General features: G+C 41.1%; 3 protein-coding genes across 3 annotated transcripts; all 3 read left to right on the top strand.

The window, feature by feature from the left end:
• The first annotated feature begins 1,620 nt into the window (after positions 1 to 1,620).
• LOC129587589 (uncharacterized) lies at positions 1,621 to 3,653 on the top strand. Its single transcript, XM_055481398.1, has 2 exons — positions 1,621 to 2,420; positions 2,932 to 3,653. The coding sequence occupies exon 1, from the start codon at positions 1,642 to 1,644 to the stop codon at positions 2,329 to 2,331; it is 690 nt and encodes a 229-aa protein (XP_055337373.1). The 5' UTR covers positions 1,621 to 1,641; the 3' UTR covers positions 2,332 to 2,420; positions 2,932 to 3,653.
• Positions 3,654 to 4,518: 865 nt separating this feature from the next.
• Positions 4,519 to 7,913, top strand: LOC129587588 (uncharacterized). The gene is made up of 3 exons (XM_055481397.1): positions 4,519 to 5,310; positions 5,826 to 6,593; positions 7,126 to 7,913. The coding sequence occupies exons 1-3, from the start codon at positions 4,684 to 4,686 to the stop codon at positions 7,282 to 7,284; spliced, it is 1,554 nt and encodes a 517-aa protein (XP_055337372.1). The 5' UTR covers positions 4,519 to 4,683; the 3' UTR covers positions 7,285 to 7,913.
• A 336-nt stretch (positions 7,914 to 8,249) lies between these two features.
• On the top strand, positions 8,250 to 11,308 carry LOC129587422 (uncharacterized). Its single transcript, XM_055481159.1, has one exon. The coding sequence runs from the start codon at positions 8,503 to 8,505 to the stop codon at positions 10,882 to 10,884; it is 2,382 nt and encodes a 793-aa protein (XP_055337134.1). The 5' UTR covers positions 8,250 to 8,502; the 3' UTR covers positions 10,885 to 11,308.
• The last annotated feature ends 9,335 nt before the right edge of the window (positions 11,309 to 20,643 follow it).

Below are 20,643 nucleotides of genomic sequence, written 5' to 3'. Positions count from 1 at the left end.
TCGGCCACGTTGTCTGGCCACAGCAGCGCGTCTTCATCTACAATATCGAAAGCTTAGTTGTAATACGGTATTTACTCTTTTACTGCCAATCTAACCTTCTTTAGATGCATTTCTATATTTGTTCTGTTTCTTCTGCTGAATCGTATTTATAAAACTTTCCCCTTCTGCTCCATCAAATACGGACACTGCGGTCTTAAGGCAGCATGAATCTCCCAAGGGTCTTCATTTTCTCTCCAGCAATCTCTTCCCATGCCACAGTAAAAACAGCGTGTCAGTATACAATAGTTTATAAAGTAAAACCCGCTGCAGCCATTTCTTGTGGATGTTGATGTGGACTGCTTGGCCAACGAGCAAAAGTAGCGAAGCGGCTTTCATAGGATTGCATTTTGGGCAGTAAACCTTGGTAATGATGTCCTTGCTGTACACCTCGAATCCAGCAAATTCCTCCTCGCTAGCCTCTCCATCATAAACGTCTGCGTCCGCTTCGGTGTCACTACAGCTGGTAACTTCACTTTCTGATCTCGACATTTTACAATCCGGAAAATAAATTTTATGTGTTGCAACCGGTGTACCCTTTATGTTCCGTGCACTAATAGTTCCAAGACAATAACTACACGTAATTAAGTCCTCATAACCAGTACATTCAAAGCCAGCCTTAGCCAGTTCCAAAGGGGTCCAAGATGAACACCCCATTCAAGGAACGATAATATACGATTGTACAAGTCCATCAGCTAGTAATTAACTTTCCGTCAGTTCCTATTTTGGCTATAAATACCACCGTTGCATTCAAGCTTTCATGTTCAAACACGTTTCTCTATTTAACACATATTTACCCTATTTTTACGAATTTTTCTAGGTCATTAGGAATTTTTTCAGAATTTTCTAAATTATTTTTGAAAAACGGGACGTCATCCCGGGACGCTCTTATCAGCGTCCCACATCTAAAAGCCGGTCGAGACAGGCATATTACTACTAACCCCGGCTACATCGTATGATCCGCGTAGGCAGTACCACTGCACCACGGCGCAAAGTGTTGAAAATACTTCGAAGACTTTCTCGCTGTACATGAGCCGCTTCCATCCTCACACGCGAAAACGGGACTTGCGAATGCGCTACGTAACACGCGAAGACGGTCGCACGCACGTAAGGCGTCCCACAACGGCCATCGGCAACGCCGCACAATTTACAGGGCACATTACACTTTTTTATCAGGCATGCGTCGCCCAATTAGTTTGCACCGAGCGCGAAGCGCGAGGTGCTGCAATTAAGTCTTCGTCAAGAGCATAAAGTTTGTCTGACGCCACGAAGAGCGTACGCGTCACGCTTCTCAAATTCCACAATCCCAATACCATTTTCCAGCGGTATTGGCGCTCGCTCTCATGCAATGATGTGGGTTCACGAACCACCCCTACAGACTCTGTAGTATAGCTTTGTGTTCTGTTAATTTTCATGTGGTTTTGCACTAGTAAGCAGAATAATGTGCGAACTCGTGTTGCTTAAACAATGGCAGGAAAACGAGTGTTGCTATGGGCCTACGATGACTTCCCGGCGCACGGCTCCCAACCGCCATAGGGCGCCATTCTGGCGAGAATCGTTAGTTGCCCTCGCATGAATGAAGGATGTGTCTGGTTGCAGGCAGAGATGTACGCCTCGGCGCAAGAGAAAGCGACGAGGGCCATTCCCACCCCAACAGCGCCGCCCATGCTTCATCGAGGGCCTACCAGCACCTCAAATGGTGATGGTATGCCGCTACAGCCCGTGCTGTTGCTGGAAGTCTTTCGCGCTCTCGACTCCATCAGGCGCTGTCGCTGTCGGCGGATGTGCCCGTTATGGAACACCCTGCTCTGCACGGACGGGCACTTTGCCGATGTGCGCGTGTCCGGGCATAAGGCGGGGTATGGCGCGGTGTCGCATTACTCGCACGCCTACACGTATTGGCTGGTGGCTGGTGCAATCAAGTGTCTCCGCAGCACTACCAGGATGGTGGTTCTTTCACAGCTGCACAGTGGGAACCTGCGTCAACATATCCACATGACCGGCCTCCTCCAGTGCCTGGTCAGCAGCGGACGCCTACGGGCGCTGGTATTTCATGACTGTACTTTCTACATGGGCGCCGGCATAACTTTTCCCAGATTTATATGGCAAACAGCGGAGCTGATCGCGGGGTGTTCCCCGCTGGCCGACAGCGTGATTCTGAAGAAAGGTCGCCTGTCTGATGGTGGTTTGCACGCGACGGTAGCGCTGCACTCCTTCAGTGGGCAGTCGCCCCAGGAAACTGAACGACAGTTGTGGGACTCTTCGAAAACGGTCTGGTTCTCTGCAAGCCGTTGAATCGAGCGGCATTGGCAGAGCGTATCCGTGCCAGGATGGCGCAACATGCCAGCGAGGATGGCAATGAAAGCGAAGAGTTCCTTATGGAGGTACGCTGCTCTTTTACTTTTCTAAGTTTTCTTTGGTGGTCAATACACATTGCCGTCTGCATGGACAGCCGGACATTTCCAGGCAGTAGTCACCTACCCATAAGGTGGTTTAAGTGGTCCGCTGTCAACTATGGTGACCCGCTTTATGTAGCGCTAAATTCGGGTACATTCCACGGGAACTGTTGTTTTCGCGCACTGCCAGACACTTTTTTGATTGCTTTTTAACCTTGTGTAGCCAAGCGATGTGTGTATATAGGCATAAACTTCGTTTGCACGCGCAACATCCGGCGTGCAACGTATTATTTTGATGGCCATTCCCTACTAGACTACAAATTTTGTGCCGGGTCGCTTGGCTTTCACGACAGCTAGAGTCAAACGCTGTTTGAGCAAAGCAGTACAACACGCTTCTCCAGTTAAACCACTAATTTGTCATACTTCGCTTGGACCAATACTATTCAAAGCGAAGTAGCCTTGATCTGTATGTTGACTGTCGGATCATTTCTGTTTGCAGACTTTGTGCTACTATCAAACTTCGGATCCGCGCCTACCCACCGATTACCCGCATCATATGTGCGGCATGTCGAACCAATCCGGTCTGGATGTCTCCAAGCTGACCACACTGACGGCGTTAGTGTTGAACGAATGGATTGGGAGCGACTATCCCAACCGACCACCGTGAACGATCTTCGTTGACCAGTGTCTCGCGGCCCACTTCGGACCAACATTGCCGGCTAACCGTTAACGCCTTCCTGTCTGTTCACGAGCGGAACCGCTGGCTTGTTTTGTTTGGCATATTACTGTTTATTAAAGTACTTCGTATAGTACTAAGAAAAGAATAAGTTCTTTACGTGCCAAGTGTCCATTCACATACGTGTCCAGTAATAGAAATTAATGTCTGCGCTGGTAGACACTACCCGTATAGACCTTCAAGTGGCCACCTATGTTAAGTCAATCGGCGACATACCTTTAAGTGGCCCGGCTGCAGTTATTTGGCCCCAGAACCGGTTTTCTTCCTGTTTTTTTGGTATTGCATGTTCAGCTTAACTTGCTCTTTACAGAGTATTTGAAAAGTTTAAAATCGGTTGAACCGTTTTTTAGTTCTTTACGTTGTAAAAAACCAATGCTGAAGCGAGTAAGCCACGCCACGAGACCCACTACACTACGCCAGCTTCTTACACTTATCAACCACACATGTGCGGGTGCAGCAAGCACTCGCTTTTTATAAGCGGATATGAGCACAGAGACAACCGGGACGTTTGAACTTGAAGGTATGTCGCCCATTGACAGGTGGCCACTTGAAGGTCTCTACGGGTACATATTTGAAATGATTAAAAATTTCCCACGTTGAAAAAACAGCCAAAATCGTTAGCAGTCCGTACAGGCCGTACTCGTATGGTCATCCAAGTAAAACACTTTAATATGATGAGTAAATGAGCGATGGTCGTTAGGTGAAATTACTGAAATAGTAAATTCCAGAAATCGATTTTCTTGCGGTTTTTTTCGTCCGATAAAGATGGGTGTGCCCTTCACAAAGTACTTGAAATTTTTCAAAAAAACTTGAGCAGTTTTCTTGCAGTAGCATCGGTAAATAAAACATTGACGGAACGCTTAAGCCACGCCACACGAGCCACTGCAAGAGAACTTCATATCATCTTGAGGAATTGCAAGTAATTTATAAAGGGCACACCCATTTTTATCGGGTAACAAAAACCGAGCCATTTCTTCTTCGCCAGCAGCGCCACGAGGCCCATCGCACCCAACACCGTGGCCCCGCCCCACGTCACCAATCCCATCGCGAACAGGCCACCTGGCACCTGTAGACATTTTCCACACAAGGAGTTTTGTTCTGCCTGGGAAGCGTATCCGGTCGCTTCAAGAGGCACAGCTCCTAAGCTCGATTTTCTTCGTTTTCGTTTTGACTTGTATTCCTGTGAAAATCACTTTTCTGTCTTCCGTAACGTGATCCATGTTTTATGAAAACCAGCAAGCTGAGCAGTTCAAACGCAGGAAATTTGGCGACCTCCGGTGCTTGTCGTAGTCGCAACCGCTCAGTGTGGCAGCGTGATAGCCAGTTATATCTTGACAGCTTTCGAAAATTCCACTTCCTTTCTTTTGATTTTCCTAACAAAAAAGACTTTCACTGCTTTACTTGTATATGAATTTAAGAGACTAGGAATAAAAACAAGGAACCATTCCAAATTGTAAATACATCGTTTGCCACCACACTGCTGCAAAACCAACCGGCCTGTCGTCGGGACGCATAATGCATCTGTACCGAGACGATAAGCACCCGATAAACGCGTGGAACGCCGTGGACGTCCTCGTCGACGGGCTCCTTCAGCACGGGCACGTCGTCAACGTCGCCAAGGACGGCCTGATTATTGATTTCCATTGCGCTGGACAGCGCGCACAGTTGATCAAGTACGGGCGCATCTTCCGCTTCCCCAGCAGCAGCAGCAGCATCATCAGCGACGACACGCTCCCGCCCGCGACGGCCGTACAAGTGTTATTGCACCATCCGCCCGATGGTGCCTGGATCTGGTATCATGGGACGATTGTCGGCCTGGCAGACTACCTCAATAAGTCATTTGAATGCGTGCAAGTGCCGCTGCTCGATGCCATCCAGGAGCTGGTACCCCGCGGCCAGGTGCGCCCACCGCCCGCGGACGGGGATCGGGAAGGGTGTCGCGTGATGGAGAAGGACTTCGTGGTCCGGTGTGCGCGGCTGCCTGATGCCTGCGCCGCCGATGGATCGCAGTTAGTAAGGGAGATCTTCCAAAAGAAGCTGGCGCGAGGATTCAACATCGTGTGTGTCTCCCTCTCTGTGCCGAAGCGGACGCTGCAATATCTGCAGCGTCAGGATGCCCGTCCACTAAAATCTAAGGATCTGGTGAGCTTCTAAAATCTTTGGAATGGAAGGCAATACGCATGAGTGGCACAGACATGGGTTATATGATTTATATCCATATTCCAAAAAAACATAAAATGGAAGAAGTTGCCGTAGGCGGATGGTTCTACGATGCAGCGCATTTTTAATATCAAATATACCTAATTTAATAATCAAACAAAATAACAGCAAATTAATTCAGCGTTTAAGTTTAGAGATTATATTCTGATTATGCGTGGTAATGCTATGAGTGTTTTGTGCACAGTCCCTTCCCGTGTTAATTGGGACAAATTCTTCATTTTATTTTGGCTGAGTGAAGCTCGCCTTGTGCACATTGAGAAATAAATTGCATGATTAGCAAGTAATACTTGATAATGTTATACTTAAACAATATTTAATGTTAGTTGACCATATGTTGGTGGTTACTACTTATAACGGGGGGAGTTGCCAGTTCGATAATGACGGTTTCGTTTAATGACGGTTACGCTGTTTCACTTGTACGGATGAGCTTGCTGTAGGAAGAGGTGTACACCTGCTCACAGCTGAACGGGACCCGGCCAAGCCCATCCAGAAGCGAACATGAAGCGGCTGCCAGCATAACCGCTCCACCGGGAGATGGTGATGGCATCCCGTTACCGCCGGTGCTGCTGCTGGAGGTCTTCCGCTCGCTGGACTCCATCCGCCGCGTTCGCTGTCGCCGAGTGTGCGCCTTGTGGAACACTCTCCTCATCACGGACGGATACTTTCCCGATGTACGCGTATCCGGAAATGCGGAGTACGGCGTTCTACCCTACTATGCCGACGATTACTTGGTAACTGCTTGCTTACTCAAGCGTCTCACTCGCGCCACGGCGGTGGTGGTGCTGGCGAACCTGGGCTCTCACAATGAGCCCAACCACCTCATCAGCCTCATCGACCATATCATCGACGGCAGCCGCCTGAGGGCGGTCGTGTTTCACCAGTGTGAATTCAGCTTGAACCTTGGTTTGACGTTTCCCCATCTGATGGGGGACATAACTAGTCTGGTCATGGGATGCTCGAAATGTGGCCAGGTGATCATGAAGAACTGCCGCATCTACGATATCCACCTGGAAGCCGTTGTAACGCAGCATGTCTTCACCATGCCGTCGTATGAGCAGACCGAGATTCGGATGTGGGATCTCTTTGAAAGGGGTCTCGTTCTCGATAAGCCCGTGAATCGCGAGGCGTTGGTGGAGTGGATTGATGGCTGGTTGGCGCAGTATGCCATGAACGAAGACGACGGGATGGAAGAGCTCATTCTGACGGTACGGTGTTCTCATTTCAACAACCCTCAAGTGCGTAGATGCGTTTTCATAAAAATTTATTGATATTTACGTTTAAATTTAATGAGAGAAGTCGTTTTCATAAATAGTATAATCTGTGTGAACTTCGTTTTGCCAGGAAATTTAACTACGATGTGGAAACAGTCTTCATATTTACGTACGGTAATAGTGTCGCACAAAATTGGTCAAAATTCGGTTCACAGTGAGACTTGGTGTAATGTTGCGTGTATGTACACTTTTTGGAATCTTATTTCACGCATAACCGCCGAACTGCATGTTACGCGAACAACGGTTTCCACGCACGCACACTCAATGCCACCAATCAAATCAAAAGAACGTACGGAATTCGTGTACGATTCGCGCTAACATGTTGTTAGTACTGGGTCACCCCATTTAACGACAACTAGACTACGACACTGTTTGAAAAAGCAGTAGAACGCACTTCTCCAGTTAAATCCCGAATATGTATGAACCTTGAACTGTGTATTGACTGTCGGATAACGTCTACTTGCAGACCTTGTGCTACTATCAGGGTTCCGATCCGCGCCCGTCCACCCACTACCGCGATCACCCGTGGACCATGTTGAACCTCTCTGATCTGGATGTCACCAAGCTGACCACGTTGACGGGGACGGCGTTGTACGAAGCCAGGGAACGGCTATCTCCACGCTGAACGGGCTTCGTTGATAAAAATTGTGGGACTTGGTTCGTACGTGCGGTGCCGACTGACCTTTAACGCTTTATGCCTGTATAAACACCGAGTTACTGGCTCCGTTTTGTTTGGGATATTAGTGATTATTTACTCGTGTTCTGTACGACAACGCTGCACGTACATGCTGATACGGATAGAACTGCACCCGCCGCACTCAAACTCTACGCGCGACTTCTGACCGCGAACACATTTTGCCGCGGGACATTCGGTCGTTGGGACACTTCGGTTTGGGACATTTAGCTTTGAGGGATTTTGGCTGGTGGCGATCGATTTGTGCGTATAGGCCGTATAGGATGTGCTCCTGCTGCCGCTGTTTGTTGATTTTTTCAATAACACCTCGAATCACGGCGCGTCTGCCGGCTTGCCGATAAACTCGTATTTTATCCTACATTGTAACTTTTACGTTTGTAACTGCAGCGCGACCGTGTGCCATTTTGATAACTTGTTATATACTGTGTAAGTGTTTGTGAGGGGATTTACATAGGTATGACAAATTACTGTAGAACTAGAAAAGTGTCTACTACCTTTGCGTTTATTCGAGGAACGTGCAAGCAGTCATCAACGCACCTTCCCTATTCAATGCTAAAGTTACAACTAACCCTCCACGGTTAGCTGTTAGCCTGTTAATAAGTTAGTTCGCTCAAGCGTAATTACGAGTATTTATCTATAAATTATAGATAAATGTATGCGCATTTACCTTTCTGTTGGGACGTGGTTTGCTGTTCCGCGCCCGATGCATACGCTAAGCCGCTTAAGCCAGCAATCGCAGATGGTACTTCTTCTCGTCCTTTGCGGACTGTTGCACCTTCAGCTGCTTTTCGATCGATTACTTTACGCCGTGTCCTTTTGGTTTGCGTCCGCTTTCTTTTGAAGTGGGGACTATTTTGCGATAAAGTTTCCTTCTGCTATGGAATTTCTCCAAATAATTCGGCAGGCTATCCGCAAAAGCGGCAACTGCAATCGAATGACAGCAGATGCCTTTTGTCATAAAGCGGTCACATCGGCAATCAACTTCACATATTTCCGTCGTCCAGGTCACAATCCTTTCCACGCGACCTCTTGTTTCGACGACAGCTACGGGATTTCGAAAGTGGAGTTCGGTCCTCTCCTAGTGGTACCCCTGCCACGAATGCCCGCGGCGGACACCGTGCGACAGATGATGCAGAGCGTTTACGCCGCATGGTGGATTCTTACATCAACGAATGCTCCGTACATAAAGCGGTAGCCCGATTAGTTTCTGAAGAAAGTGTGCTGAATATTGATGCCAAAGTGTTATCGGTCCTCCGCCTGAAGCATCCCGATGCACCTACGGATGCCAGTTTACCTGTTCCATCAGACAATGACATACCTACTTTCACCCCCATCACGGCTGCTGAAGTTATCAGTGCCGTTTTCAGCTTCCCAAGTGGATCAGCTGGTGGATTAGATGGTCTCCGTCCGCAACACCTCAAAGACTTGCTGAATTGTAAGGATGCTGTCGAATCCTCGCTTTGCTCTGCACTATGTAAGCTCATGAATTTCATCGTGGCTGGCAAATTACCAGAGGAAGTGCGTCCTATTCTGTTCGGTGCAAACCTGATCGCCCTGTCAAAGACAGATGGCGGTGTTCGGCCGATCGCTGTGGGCAATGTGTTGCGAAGACTGGCGGCCAAGATTATAGCCAAACGGTGTGCGAAGAAAGCGAATGAATTGTTCACTCCCACTCAAGTTGGTTGCGGTACACGTGGCGGAGCTGAAGCAGCGGTACACGCTGCCAGAAGTTTTATTTGCGAGGAGCACGACGGTCTACGAGTTCTTTTCAAAATCGATTATAGAAATGCGTTTAACACTGTCCGTCGGGATGTTATTTTGCAGTCTGTTCTAGAGCACTTTCCCGAATATTATTCTTTCGTATTGAGTGCGTATGGAGCGCCGTTCGTTCTTTCATGCAGTGGCAGCGATGAGGATTTGACATCCGCCACGGGGATCCAACAGGGCGATCCTTTGGGACCACTGCTTTATTGCTTAGTTTCACTTCTGTTCTGCATTCATTTGTCCTCGAAGCTGAAAGTGTTTTTCCTGGATGACGGTGCTCTGGGAGGTACGATGGAAGAAGTGGCCGACGATTTGACCTCGATTATCGCCGCCAGCAGCGCCGCTGGACTCGAATTGAACCCCGCGAAGTGTGAAATGCTGCTTATTGGTGGAAGTGCTGAAGAACGCGAGGTGGCCAGGAACAGGCTGCATTCAATTGCACCCGGTGCGATTGTTTTGCAGCCTGAAACGGTAACGTTTCTTGGTGCACCTTTAACTGATGAAACGATAAGTCATTTACTGCGACAGAAAATTGCTTCGTTGAAAATTTTTATAGAACGCTTGCAATTACTGAACTCCCATCATGGATTCTACCTCCTGCGGAACTGTTTGTCCATCCCGAAGCTCATGTATACGCTGCGTTGTAGCCCGTGTTGGAAAGTACCGGAGCTGCTGGATGATTTCGACAGACACGTTAAAGAAGCTCTGGAAGTCATAACGAATACCAAATTGGACGGACGTGCATACACACAGGCTATGCTCCCTGTCGCCAAAGGCGGTTTGGGTGTGCGACGAGCAAAAGCATTGGCTCCTTCAGCCTTTTTGGCTTCCATGTTTGCAACTCGCCAGCTTACATCCCAGATCTTTGAAGGCAGTAGCGAGCAATTAGTCAACGACGCGTGTGAATTTTGGAAACTGGAGTCCGCATGTGAAGAGTTACCTCTAGATATGGCCCCCGTTCATCAATGTGTATGGGATAATGCTGTTGTGCAAAAGGACGTCGACTCGTTGTGGCATAACATTGGTGACAATAAACGGGAGGAAGCACGCTTGAGAGCAATCAGCACTAAGTACGCTGGGGCCTGGCTGAGCGCTCTTCCCGCGAAAGTATTCGGCAATTTCTTGGACGACCAAACCTTCCGTATTTCTGTTGGTCTGTGGCTAGGCGCTAAGATCGTAGAATGTCATTCATGTGCTAGATGTGGAAAAGACGTAGCCGAAAATGGATACCATGGGCTTGCCTGTAAAAAGTGCATCGGAAGAAGGGAACGTCATAACGGAATTAACGACATTATATTGCGAGCGCTATGCAATGCCGGCATTGAATCGTACCCGGAGCCTATTGGCTTTGTGCGCGAAAATGGTAAGCGTCCGGATGGAGCTACGCGCTGGAAATGGTATCGCGGACAGCCTTTAGTATGGGACGTGACCTGTAGAGACACGATGGCAGATTCGTACATCGACGCGACCTCAAAGTGCGCTGGCGCTGCTGCCGAACGGGCTTTCACTGAGAAGATGGGGAAGTATAAGTCTCTTACGGATCGCTGTTATTTTGTCCCAGTTGCATGCGAGACATTTGGAACTTTTTGTGAGGAAACAATTGTCTTGTTAAAGGAGATTGGTAAGAAACTGTTTATGAGGACCGGCGAGATTCGTTCTACCTGTTTTTTGTTTCAACGTTTAAGCTTGGAAATAATGCGTGGCAATGCTATGAGTGTTTTGTGTACAGTCCCATCTCATGTTAATTGGGACAAATTCTTTATTTGAGTGATTTTTATTGAGCGAAGCTCGCCATGGTACATAAATTACTTAACTCGGATTTTCACAATACTCGTATTTCTATATTATACTGTTGAAATTCCATTTCCAAGTAACAATCCCAATTAAAAGTATAGCAGTTCCAATGAAAACCGTTGCCCCGAGACACTTCGCCGAATTTATTGTAAACGTGTCTCACAATGCTCCTGTCATCATGGTGTATATGCAAAAACAAAAGCGCACTTTGCGCATAGCGTGAGTGTTCATCGAGCCCCTTTCGGCTTTCTCCTTATCCCAACCCTACCCCATGCCACTAAACAGAATTAACAGGAGTAAAATAGGTGCGCAACGGTTGAGCAGGGTCAGCACAGAGCAAAAGTGGTGTAAAAAGATGTGAACGGTGTGATCGCTTAAATTAAGACAACAGTATATACGGATTATTGGACAATAATGAATTATCGAACAATAATTCATGATTATGCTTTAGGGACATCATATCCCAAGCAATGCACCTGCTGTGTGTGCTGCATGTTAAGGAAAACTTGAAGAGGCTACTCGCAAACGAGTTTTCTTACTGTGCCGAAGACGACCTGCAACAGACCGTTAACGATATCTTCGGCGTTGTGCGGCCGACCCAGAATACCTTTATTAAAGGCCTCGTCGATGCTGCGTCCACCCGCGAATTTCACGAACAACTTGCCGCTCTGAGGGAAGTCTGGGAAGCGCGGCACCCAGGATTTACCGACCGATACTTTGATTCAGACGTGCAAAGCAAGTACATCCATAAGCTCATACTAGAAGCACGCGAGCCAGCTGGATTCGGAGATAGGCTGTGTCAGAATAACGCGACCGAAACAGCCAATTCTATGGTGCGAAAAAAGCTGGAATTAAAGCCAAAGCGAACGCTGACTGATCTGGAAACTGTGCGTGACCTGAAACGATTATTTTTCCACCAAGAACGGCAAATGGCGGAAAGCATTGTCGGGCGTGGTGAATTCCGTCGCAAGAACGTTCATGCAACAGCGTGCACGACAGCAGTTCTGTTCCAACCTGATCCTCTGAAAAAAGCGTACATCGACATTTTTGGAATCGTTCCGGATAATGATTTGCTGCAGCATTTGAAACCTGAAAATACGAATGCTTGTGCAGCATCGAATCGTGGGATTGAATTTCCTATCAGTTTCGTCGAAGCAAACTTGGCAGACGAATATCGTTTGGACTGGAACGCTGCGCGCAACATCCTTCAGCAGCAACGTATCCGGGAAAAGACAAAGACAAAAGTTCAGAGAAACAATTGTGTGGATTACGCTATCGATGAGCCAATTACGCTATCGACCTTCTAGAACTAGCGTAATAAATAACTAAAAGATAAGAAGTAATTCCTAATCCATCTCATCCAAATAACATTATTAAAAGATTTGGGCTAAAAATTAACAAATATATAGAACCAACAAAGGAAAAAAGTAAAAAAGAAAACCCCAATTGAGTTTTTTCTTCATCCATATAAAACTTCCTAAATAAAAAAACTCTAAAAGAAATAATTCTTACGATAAAACAAAAAATAAGAGAAAAAAAATCGAATAAAAAAACTAAAGAAAAATTTATAGAAAAAAAATCTAAGATATAAAACTCAATTAAGAATTCTTGAAGATCAAAAAAAAAAAAACTTAATAAAAAAAAGACTAAAATAGCAGGAATTCATAGAATTATTTATTAATTAAATCTTGGAAACCACATTTCCAAATTTTATCTTAAACTAAATAAATAGAAAATAATAACTTTCAATATTAATCCTAAGAGAGGAAATAAGTGAAAAAAAAAAACTAAAAATACCAAATCAGCCTCTATAAAGAAAGAAAAATTTTTAAAAATAAAACCATGAGTTACTGATCTAAAAAGAAAAATACAATAATAAGCTACATAAAACCTAATAATTCCCAATAATATTATTAAAAAAAAGTATTCAGAAAGACTTATAAATAAAACAACCTCTCCTAATAAACTTAAAAATGGTGGAGCACTAAAGTTAGCAATTGGAAAAACAAATCAAAAAAAAGAAAAAAATAAAAAAAAATTAAAACCACGATTTAAAAAAATATTTCGAGACCTTCTCCGCTCATAATGAAAACCAACATTAAAAAACAAAGCTGAAGAACAAAACCCATGAGAAATTAAAATTAAGAGAAAGGACTTAAAAGAAGAACCTGTTAACAAAAAAAGAAGAACAGCCCCAATTCCTATATGTCTCACTGAAGAATAAGCAACTAAAGATTTTATATCTGCTTGAGAAACACAAATAATGGCACTCAAAAATGATCCCCATAAACAAAAAGTAATAATAAAAACAAAAAAAGAACAAAAAAATAATCATAAAATTAAACCTCGTAAAACTCCGTAACCCCCTAATTTCAGCAAAATAGCTGCTAAAATTATTGATCCACTTACTGGTGCCTCAACGTGAGCCTTTGGTAACCATAAATGAAAGCAATAGATAGGAAATTTAATAAAAAATCCAAAAATAAATATAATAAGGAAAAAAAAAAAAAATCAATTTTCTAACTTAGAAAATAAAAATAAACCTCATAAAAGACTTTTCCTAAAAAAACCTATAAATAAAATAAAAACTACTAATAAAGGAATAGAACCTGCTATTGTATAAAAAAAAAGATAAAAAGAAGCTTGAACACGCTCAACCTGATAACCCCATATAAGAATAATGATAAAAAGAGGGATTAAAGAAAGTTCAAAAAAAAAAAATTAAATATAAAAAAAGAAACCAATAAAAAAAAAAGTAATAACCTATTTAACAATTTAAATTTCAAAAAATTTCAAAGAATATTTTTATACTTTATTATAACAAAAAAAATAGTTATAGCCCTTCATAAAGTTAAAGAAGATAATAACCAACTCAACTGATCAATAAAAAAAATTATAAAAAAACCTCCATTTAAACATTTTATTAACAAACTCCATAAAAAAAAAATGAAAATAATCTCTAACCTAATTACTTTAGAGAAAAAAAAAAAAAAAGGAAAAAACTAAAATTTTAATAATCCAACTTCTTCTATATAATCTTTTCTAAAATAACGAGTGAAAAACACAAAAATTATTAATCCTACAACAGACTCACAAGCCATTACTACTACAAAAAAAATCTATATAATTAAGAAACCTAAATAATAAAATACAATATAACAATAAACTAAAAAACTCCAAAGAAATTAAAAAAGAGATTAAATGAAACCTTTTCAAAAACAAAGAAATAAAAACTAAACCACCACATAGATAAATTATGTCCATAAACCATATAAGTTTTAAAGATTTAATTCTCAAACATCCAAAGTTTATATTTTATTCATAAACTATCTTTAAAAATAGCTTATTTAGTTTATAAAAATAATGATTTTGTAAATCATAGACACAAAAGAAGTAATAAGCTTTATTCATAATCTTAATATTTCTTCCATCTATTTATGCTCTATCTTTTTTTGCTTTAGAAATCACCCTATATTAATAGTAATTTTCTTAATTATCCAAGCAATATTATCAATAATAATAACAGTAACTTTACAACCAGAAAGTTGAGTTACTTTTATCTTATTTTTAATTTATTTAGGAGGTCTTATTATTATCTTTGTTTACTTATCCTCTGTAATTCCAAACGAAGTTATGAACTCCTATACAAAAACTGCTATAGCTCTAACAACTTTTTTTTTTATACTAATAATGCTTCCCTTTTTTAAAATACCTTTAATAAATTATATAAACATTTTAACCGTGACCATAAACAATACGTCAAGATTATTTAGCCTTTTGTTAATTTATTTATTAGTTGCTATATGTTTGTCAGTGTTAATCAGAAGAAATATAAAAACTCCACTAAAACAAGAACTAAACTAATGAGAAAATTAAACCACCCCAATTCTAAAAACTTTAAATGCTTCTTTAATTGATTTACCAGCTCCTTCTAATATTACACATTTTGAAACTTTGGTTCAATACTTGGAACTTGTTTAACTATTCAAATCTTGAGAGGTGTTTTCTTAGCTATACATTATTCTTCTGATATTTCCTTAGCCTTTTCATGTATTGACCACATTATACGAGATGTAAATTACGGATGATTTATTCGTCTTATTCACGCTAATGGAGCCTCCTATTCTTTTGTTATATTTTTACATATCGGACGCGGACTATATTTCCATTCATTTATATTAACAATAACTTGAATTATAGGAATAGTAATTTTTTATAATCTATATTAACAGGATTCTTAGGTTACGTTCTTCCTTGAGGCCAAATATCATACTGAGGAGCTACAGTTATTACCAATCTTTTATTTGCAGTCCCATATATAGGAATACTTTTAGTGGAATGGGTATGAGGAGGATTTTCAGTAAACAATTCAACTCTAACTCGTTTTTTTAGATTTCACTTTTTGTTTCCATTTATACTAGTTTTAACAGTAATCTTTCATCTAGTTTTTTTGCATGAACAAAAATCTTCTAACCCCATAGGAATTCAAATAGCATCTGATAAAATTCCATTTTATCCATATTTTTCAAGAAAAGATATTTTAAGAATTTCTATTTTTATTTTTGTATTTATTTTAATTTCACTACTTTATCCTTATATTTTAATAGACCCAGAAAATTTTATCCCTGCCAACCCTCTCTATACCCCCATTCATATTCAACCAGAATGATATTTTTTATTTGCTTATGCAATTTTACGTTCAATTCCTAATAAATTAGGAGGAGTTTTAGCTCTTCTTTTATCTATCCTTATTTTGGCACCCCTATCTTTTAAAAAAATAAACACAAAACAAAAAAGATCTCTTATATTTAAAATATCTTTTTGGTTTCTAAGATCTAACTTTATTCTTCTAACCTGATTAGGAATAAAACCTGTAGAAGATCCTTACCTGATAACAAGACAACTTATAACAATGTTTTATTTTTTATGGTTTATTACGGCTTTTTTATTATAAATCGTCTCTGATGTCTTGAAAACATAAAAAAAGTAATACAAATTACTTACGATTTTAAGTTAAAAATAAAAAAAAAAAATAAAAAAAAAATAAAACAAATAAAATAATCTTTCAATTAAGATCTATAAGAAAATCATAACGAAACCGAGGAAAAGAAGAACGAAAAAAAATAAAAATAAGTACAAAAAAAGAAAATAATCAAAAAGAAAAAAAAAGAAAAGAAAAAAAAAATCTTATTCATAAGATAGAACCATATTCAGCTAAAAAAATTAAAGCGAACTTAAGACCTCCATACTCTGTATTAAAGCCGGAAACTAACTCAGACTCCCCTTCAGCTAAATCAAAAGGAGCTCGATTAGTTTCTACTACACAAATAACAAAAAAAAAACAAACTAAAATATTAAATAAAACAAAAATTATTGAGTTTCATACCCCAAATGAAACCCTAAAACTTATAACAAAAAATCCAACCAAAAAAATAAGAAAAGTTAAATTCAACTCGTAAGAAACCGTTTGAGCAACTGCCCGTAATGAACCTAAAACAGAATATTTAGAATTAGACCCCCAACCTGAAAAAATTAAACCATAAACTCTAACACCTACACAAGATAGAAAAAATAATAATCTATATTTTAAATCTGAAAAACCACTATAAGAAAAAATTCTTAGTCAAATTAAAAGTCTCACTAAAAAACTAAAACTAGGAGAAAAAAAAAAAAAAAGCTTATTTCCTATAATTAAAAATACTTCTATCTTAGAAAATAATTTAATTCCATCTACAAAAGGTTGAACTAAACCTAAAAACCCAACCTTATTAGGACCTTTTCGTATTTGAGAATAACTCAAAATTTTTCGCTCCAATAAAGTTAAAAAAGCAACTCTAAGCAACAAAAGAATAACCAAAAGTATATAATATACAAAAAAATCGAAACTATAAATTTAAAGAAAACTTCTGTTATGTCTGAATTTTAAACTCAGTGCACTTTTCTGCCACTCTTTATAGTCTGTAAGAATTTCTTTATAGTCTGTAAGAAAGCGCCCGGTGAGAGTTTCCTTCTTCTTAGATGCAGCGTCTCCTTCTATCGAGAAACACTGGGAGGCAAAAAGCAGCAAAGAGGTCCAGTTTGCAACGGTGGGTTCCTTCACGCACTGCTCCACAGTTCGTGCAAAAGTTTCAGCTGCTTGTGGACGGGCTGCTCGCGGGATTCCTTTATTAATCTTATCAGATCTCCTGGCTCTCTTCAATACATTTATGAGGGTATCTGCGGAAGATTGTGACGAAATACTGGCAGTCTGGGAGGAGGGAGAGGAGGAACTGTGTGGGACTGGCACCAGCGTGGAAGACAGCGTTTTAGGGCAGACATTCCTGTGTGTTCCCCAACCACGCAGTTCCTTTCCACACCCCGAACACAGGAACGGCATAAAGAGGCTGCAAGTAAAAGTAAAGGGGCAGAAACAAAGTTCTACGATTCAGACAACATCAGCCCTTGAACGAGGAAACGACGTACCCACATTACTTGGGGTTCATTTAGCATTCCCCCCAAGTAACTTCATTAAGAGCCCGAGAAACATCACAGGAAGAGATCAGAATCTTCACAGGAGGAGAGAATTAATACATATATACGGCTGGTGTGAATTTTACACGCGCAACAATGGTTGTATTAATTACATCAGGTCTGAATAGCTACCGTTTAACTAGATTTGATACCGTTTTGCACCTGCAGTCTGTTTATGCGTATATTTCTATAAGTTAAGTTATAGTAATTTATTTTATAAGTTGTTTTTTTTTACCTTCCCTGGAATGTGAATGGCCCCTTGGGGGCCGGGGGTTTCTTAAACAAACCTTCTTCAGTTTCTAAGTTTTCGAAAATTGAAGAAATAAAAAACGTACAATATTTCAACTGGGATTATTACAGCTATTCTAAAAATTAATAATAGTGATGCGCATTCACCTACGCGGGGTGGTTCACGTCCTGCATTAACAGATTTTTGTCTACCAAAATAAAATTTTAATAAATTTTCGCAAAATTTCATTTGATACCATAGTTAACGAGCACGGCCCATTTTTTCAGTAGTCAATAAGTTTTGCACGAGAAACAAACCATAAAACAAGCGGCGATTTTGTGCAGGCGAGCGCGTTAACACTGTATAGTACAATGTACTCATTAATTTTTTGTTCGGACACCGGGCATGCTCTTTTGTCTTTTACAGGTAAAATTATATAAAGTATGCCACGGTAGTAAGCTTTCCTTTTGAAAAAAAATGGAAATAAATTGAATTTGCAGGATGAAAAGTGCCTAGGTAAGTAGCAATAATTAATTTGAAAACTTAAACTAAATTAAAAACTATAGCTAGTACGTAGACAAGTAAAGAGCGTACTCACTGCTACGTACTCAGTGCACAGCTTACTAGTAGGAAGTTCCTGCTATTAACTGTAGGATAATCGTACTTAACATCAGATTTGACTCGAAGCCTTGTCAAATGGGTTGTCCATTTCGCACGGTTGCCATGAAGATTGACGATGGGTGTAGTCTACTAAATCAGGCAACTTGCGTAGTCGTTCTGCAGTCATTTCAGTGGCTTCCTATTATTTCGTCCACCATTCATTTTGTCCACCACTCACTTTGTCCACTAATTATTTACGCAATTAAACAGCAGAGAACCGTTTAAACCGAAAAAAACCATTAAAACCGAAGAAAATTATTACATAAGAAATCTACAATTACATAAGAATTACCTAAGAAACCCAAGAAATCCTACGAAAACCTAGAGCATTGTAATTGTCTTCAGCATAATGTTTGGTGCTGTAATAATGTTGCATAATGTTGTAATTATTGTTTCTCAGGGGCTACACGAGACCCCCATCGACCATGTACTATTTTTTTAAGTCAAATCAGACGACGTATTAATAATCAGCGAATTTTTCTGATCTAGAAACCATTTTTTAAAATTTTTTTCGGAAGGAAAAATTCTGACTGCCGGTCCCCCAGGTACCCCACCGATTCTGTGGGCGGTAGCAATTGAGCTGAAGACGAAAAATTTTTTTCCGCGTTCTAAATGTCATTTCTAGGTGAATTAATAACGCTGAGCTCGAATATGATATTTAAAAAAATATCTGCGGTTTATGGAAGATGATACAGTCTCTAGATTGCTGGCTACGTAACGCTCCCGCACTTCACACGATTATTGCCACATCGGTCCAAACATCCTCCACGTGGCTCAAATAATTTTTTAAACACAAAATTCAAGCTCAGCGCTATTAATTTACCTAGAAACAACATTTAGAACGCGGAAACAAATTTTTCGTCTTCGACTCAGTTGCTGCCGCCCACAGAATCGGTGGGGTACCTGGGGGACCGGCAGTCAGAAATTTTCCCTTCCGGAAAAAATTTTAAAAAATGGTTTCTAGATCAGAAAAATTCGCTGATTATTAATACGTGGTCGGATTTGACTTAAAAAAACAGTACATGGTCGATGGGGGTCTCGTCTCGTTTTTTTAGGAAACAATGTTTCCTAAAAAAACCAATGAATAAGTTGCGGAAACCTAAGAAAACCTAAAGCACTGCAGTCGTTTTCAGTACAGTGTTGGCGGTTGCGTCGAACCTACCGAAGTAGGTGCGGTAGGGTGAATCGAACCGTATGGTGGACAAAATGTACGGTGAACAAAATTAATGGTGGACGAAATGAGTGGTGGACGAAATGAGTGGTGGACGAAATGAGTGGTGGACAAAATGAAGGGACATGATTTCAGTTAACCCGTTAACAGTGAAAACGTACGGAACTCTCATAACAAGTCCATTGTGCAATTCAAATTCGATGTCTTTGCACACTACAGAATCTGTATTTATGGCTCCCTATCATTTTGGCCACCGTTTATTTCGCCCACCACTGTTTTTGTTACTGCGTTCGATTTTTAGTAACTACATGCACTCGCTACTCACTGTGTAACGCTGTGAGTAAGCGATGTACTGTACTCGTACCCTAATCCTGCACTTGACGGAAATTTGTGTGCTTGACGAAAATAGGCAAATTTTCCAATAGATATTGTTGTCAACTGTCGACTTCGGTACATTATAGAATTTTGCGGTTTGCACATAAAACCTATACTATACTACCTGTATCTGTAGTTATGAGTTTAATTTATGCACCGGGTTATGATTTATCCTTCGCATGAATTATTCCACGCGTTGCGCGGGGTCAACTGGTTTTGTAGATAAAGTATGGCTGTATTGCTACCTTTTTCTGACACTTTTCCATACAGAGAACGTTTACAAAAAATGGTCTGCCAACCAATAAATTAACTGTCTATAGGTGAATAGGAGTAATACTGCTGCCGTATTTTACTAGCTGTTGGGACGAAAACGGTTTGTATGTACAATTTTACTGTACAGACCCAGATCATGTCACAATCATCTACCGTTACTCCGTTAGTGTCCAATATTTCTGAAATCGTTTCATTTTTGTTTATTTTTAGTATCAGTGATGGGGGTTACCTGCCTACCGTTTCAATAAACAATAAACAATAGTGAAGAAGGTAAAAGTCATGTTACGACTTCATAGTGTTAAATAATTTTTTCACGGGTTGTCAACCGAAGGCGGAGCCGCAGGCGACGCCAAGCTGCGGCGCGAGCGGAGCTCGCGAAGCAGCAAGCGAGACATTTTGATTTCTGCATAAAAGCTGTCTCCAGCGAGAGACGTTATGTGTTTATATTTAAGTGGTACTAAGCTTTTTTCGACCTTTCGATTCCCTTCTGTGGGAGTACAATCTGTATTTTTAA

This window comes from Paramacrobiotus metropolitanus, unplaced genomic scaffold, assembly GCF_019649055.1.
Source record: "Paramacrobiotus metropolitanus isolate TYO unplaced genomic scaffold, Prichtersi_v1.0 Parri_scaffold0000025, whole genome shotgun sequence".
Lineage (NCBI taxonomy): Eukaryota > Metazoa > Tardigrada > Eutardigrada > Parachela > Macrobiotidae > Paramacrobiotus > Paramacrobiotus metropolitanus.
The sequence above is the reverse complement of the archived record's forward strand: the minus strand, read 5'-3'. Positions and strand labels throughout refer to the sequence as shown.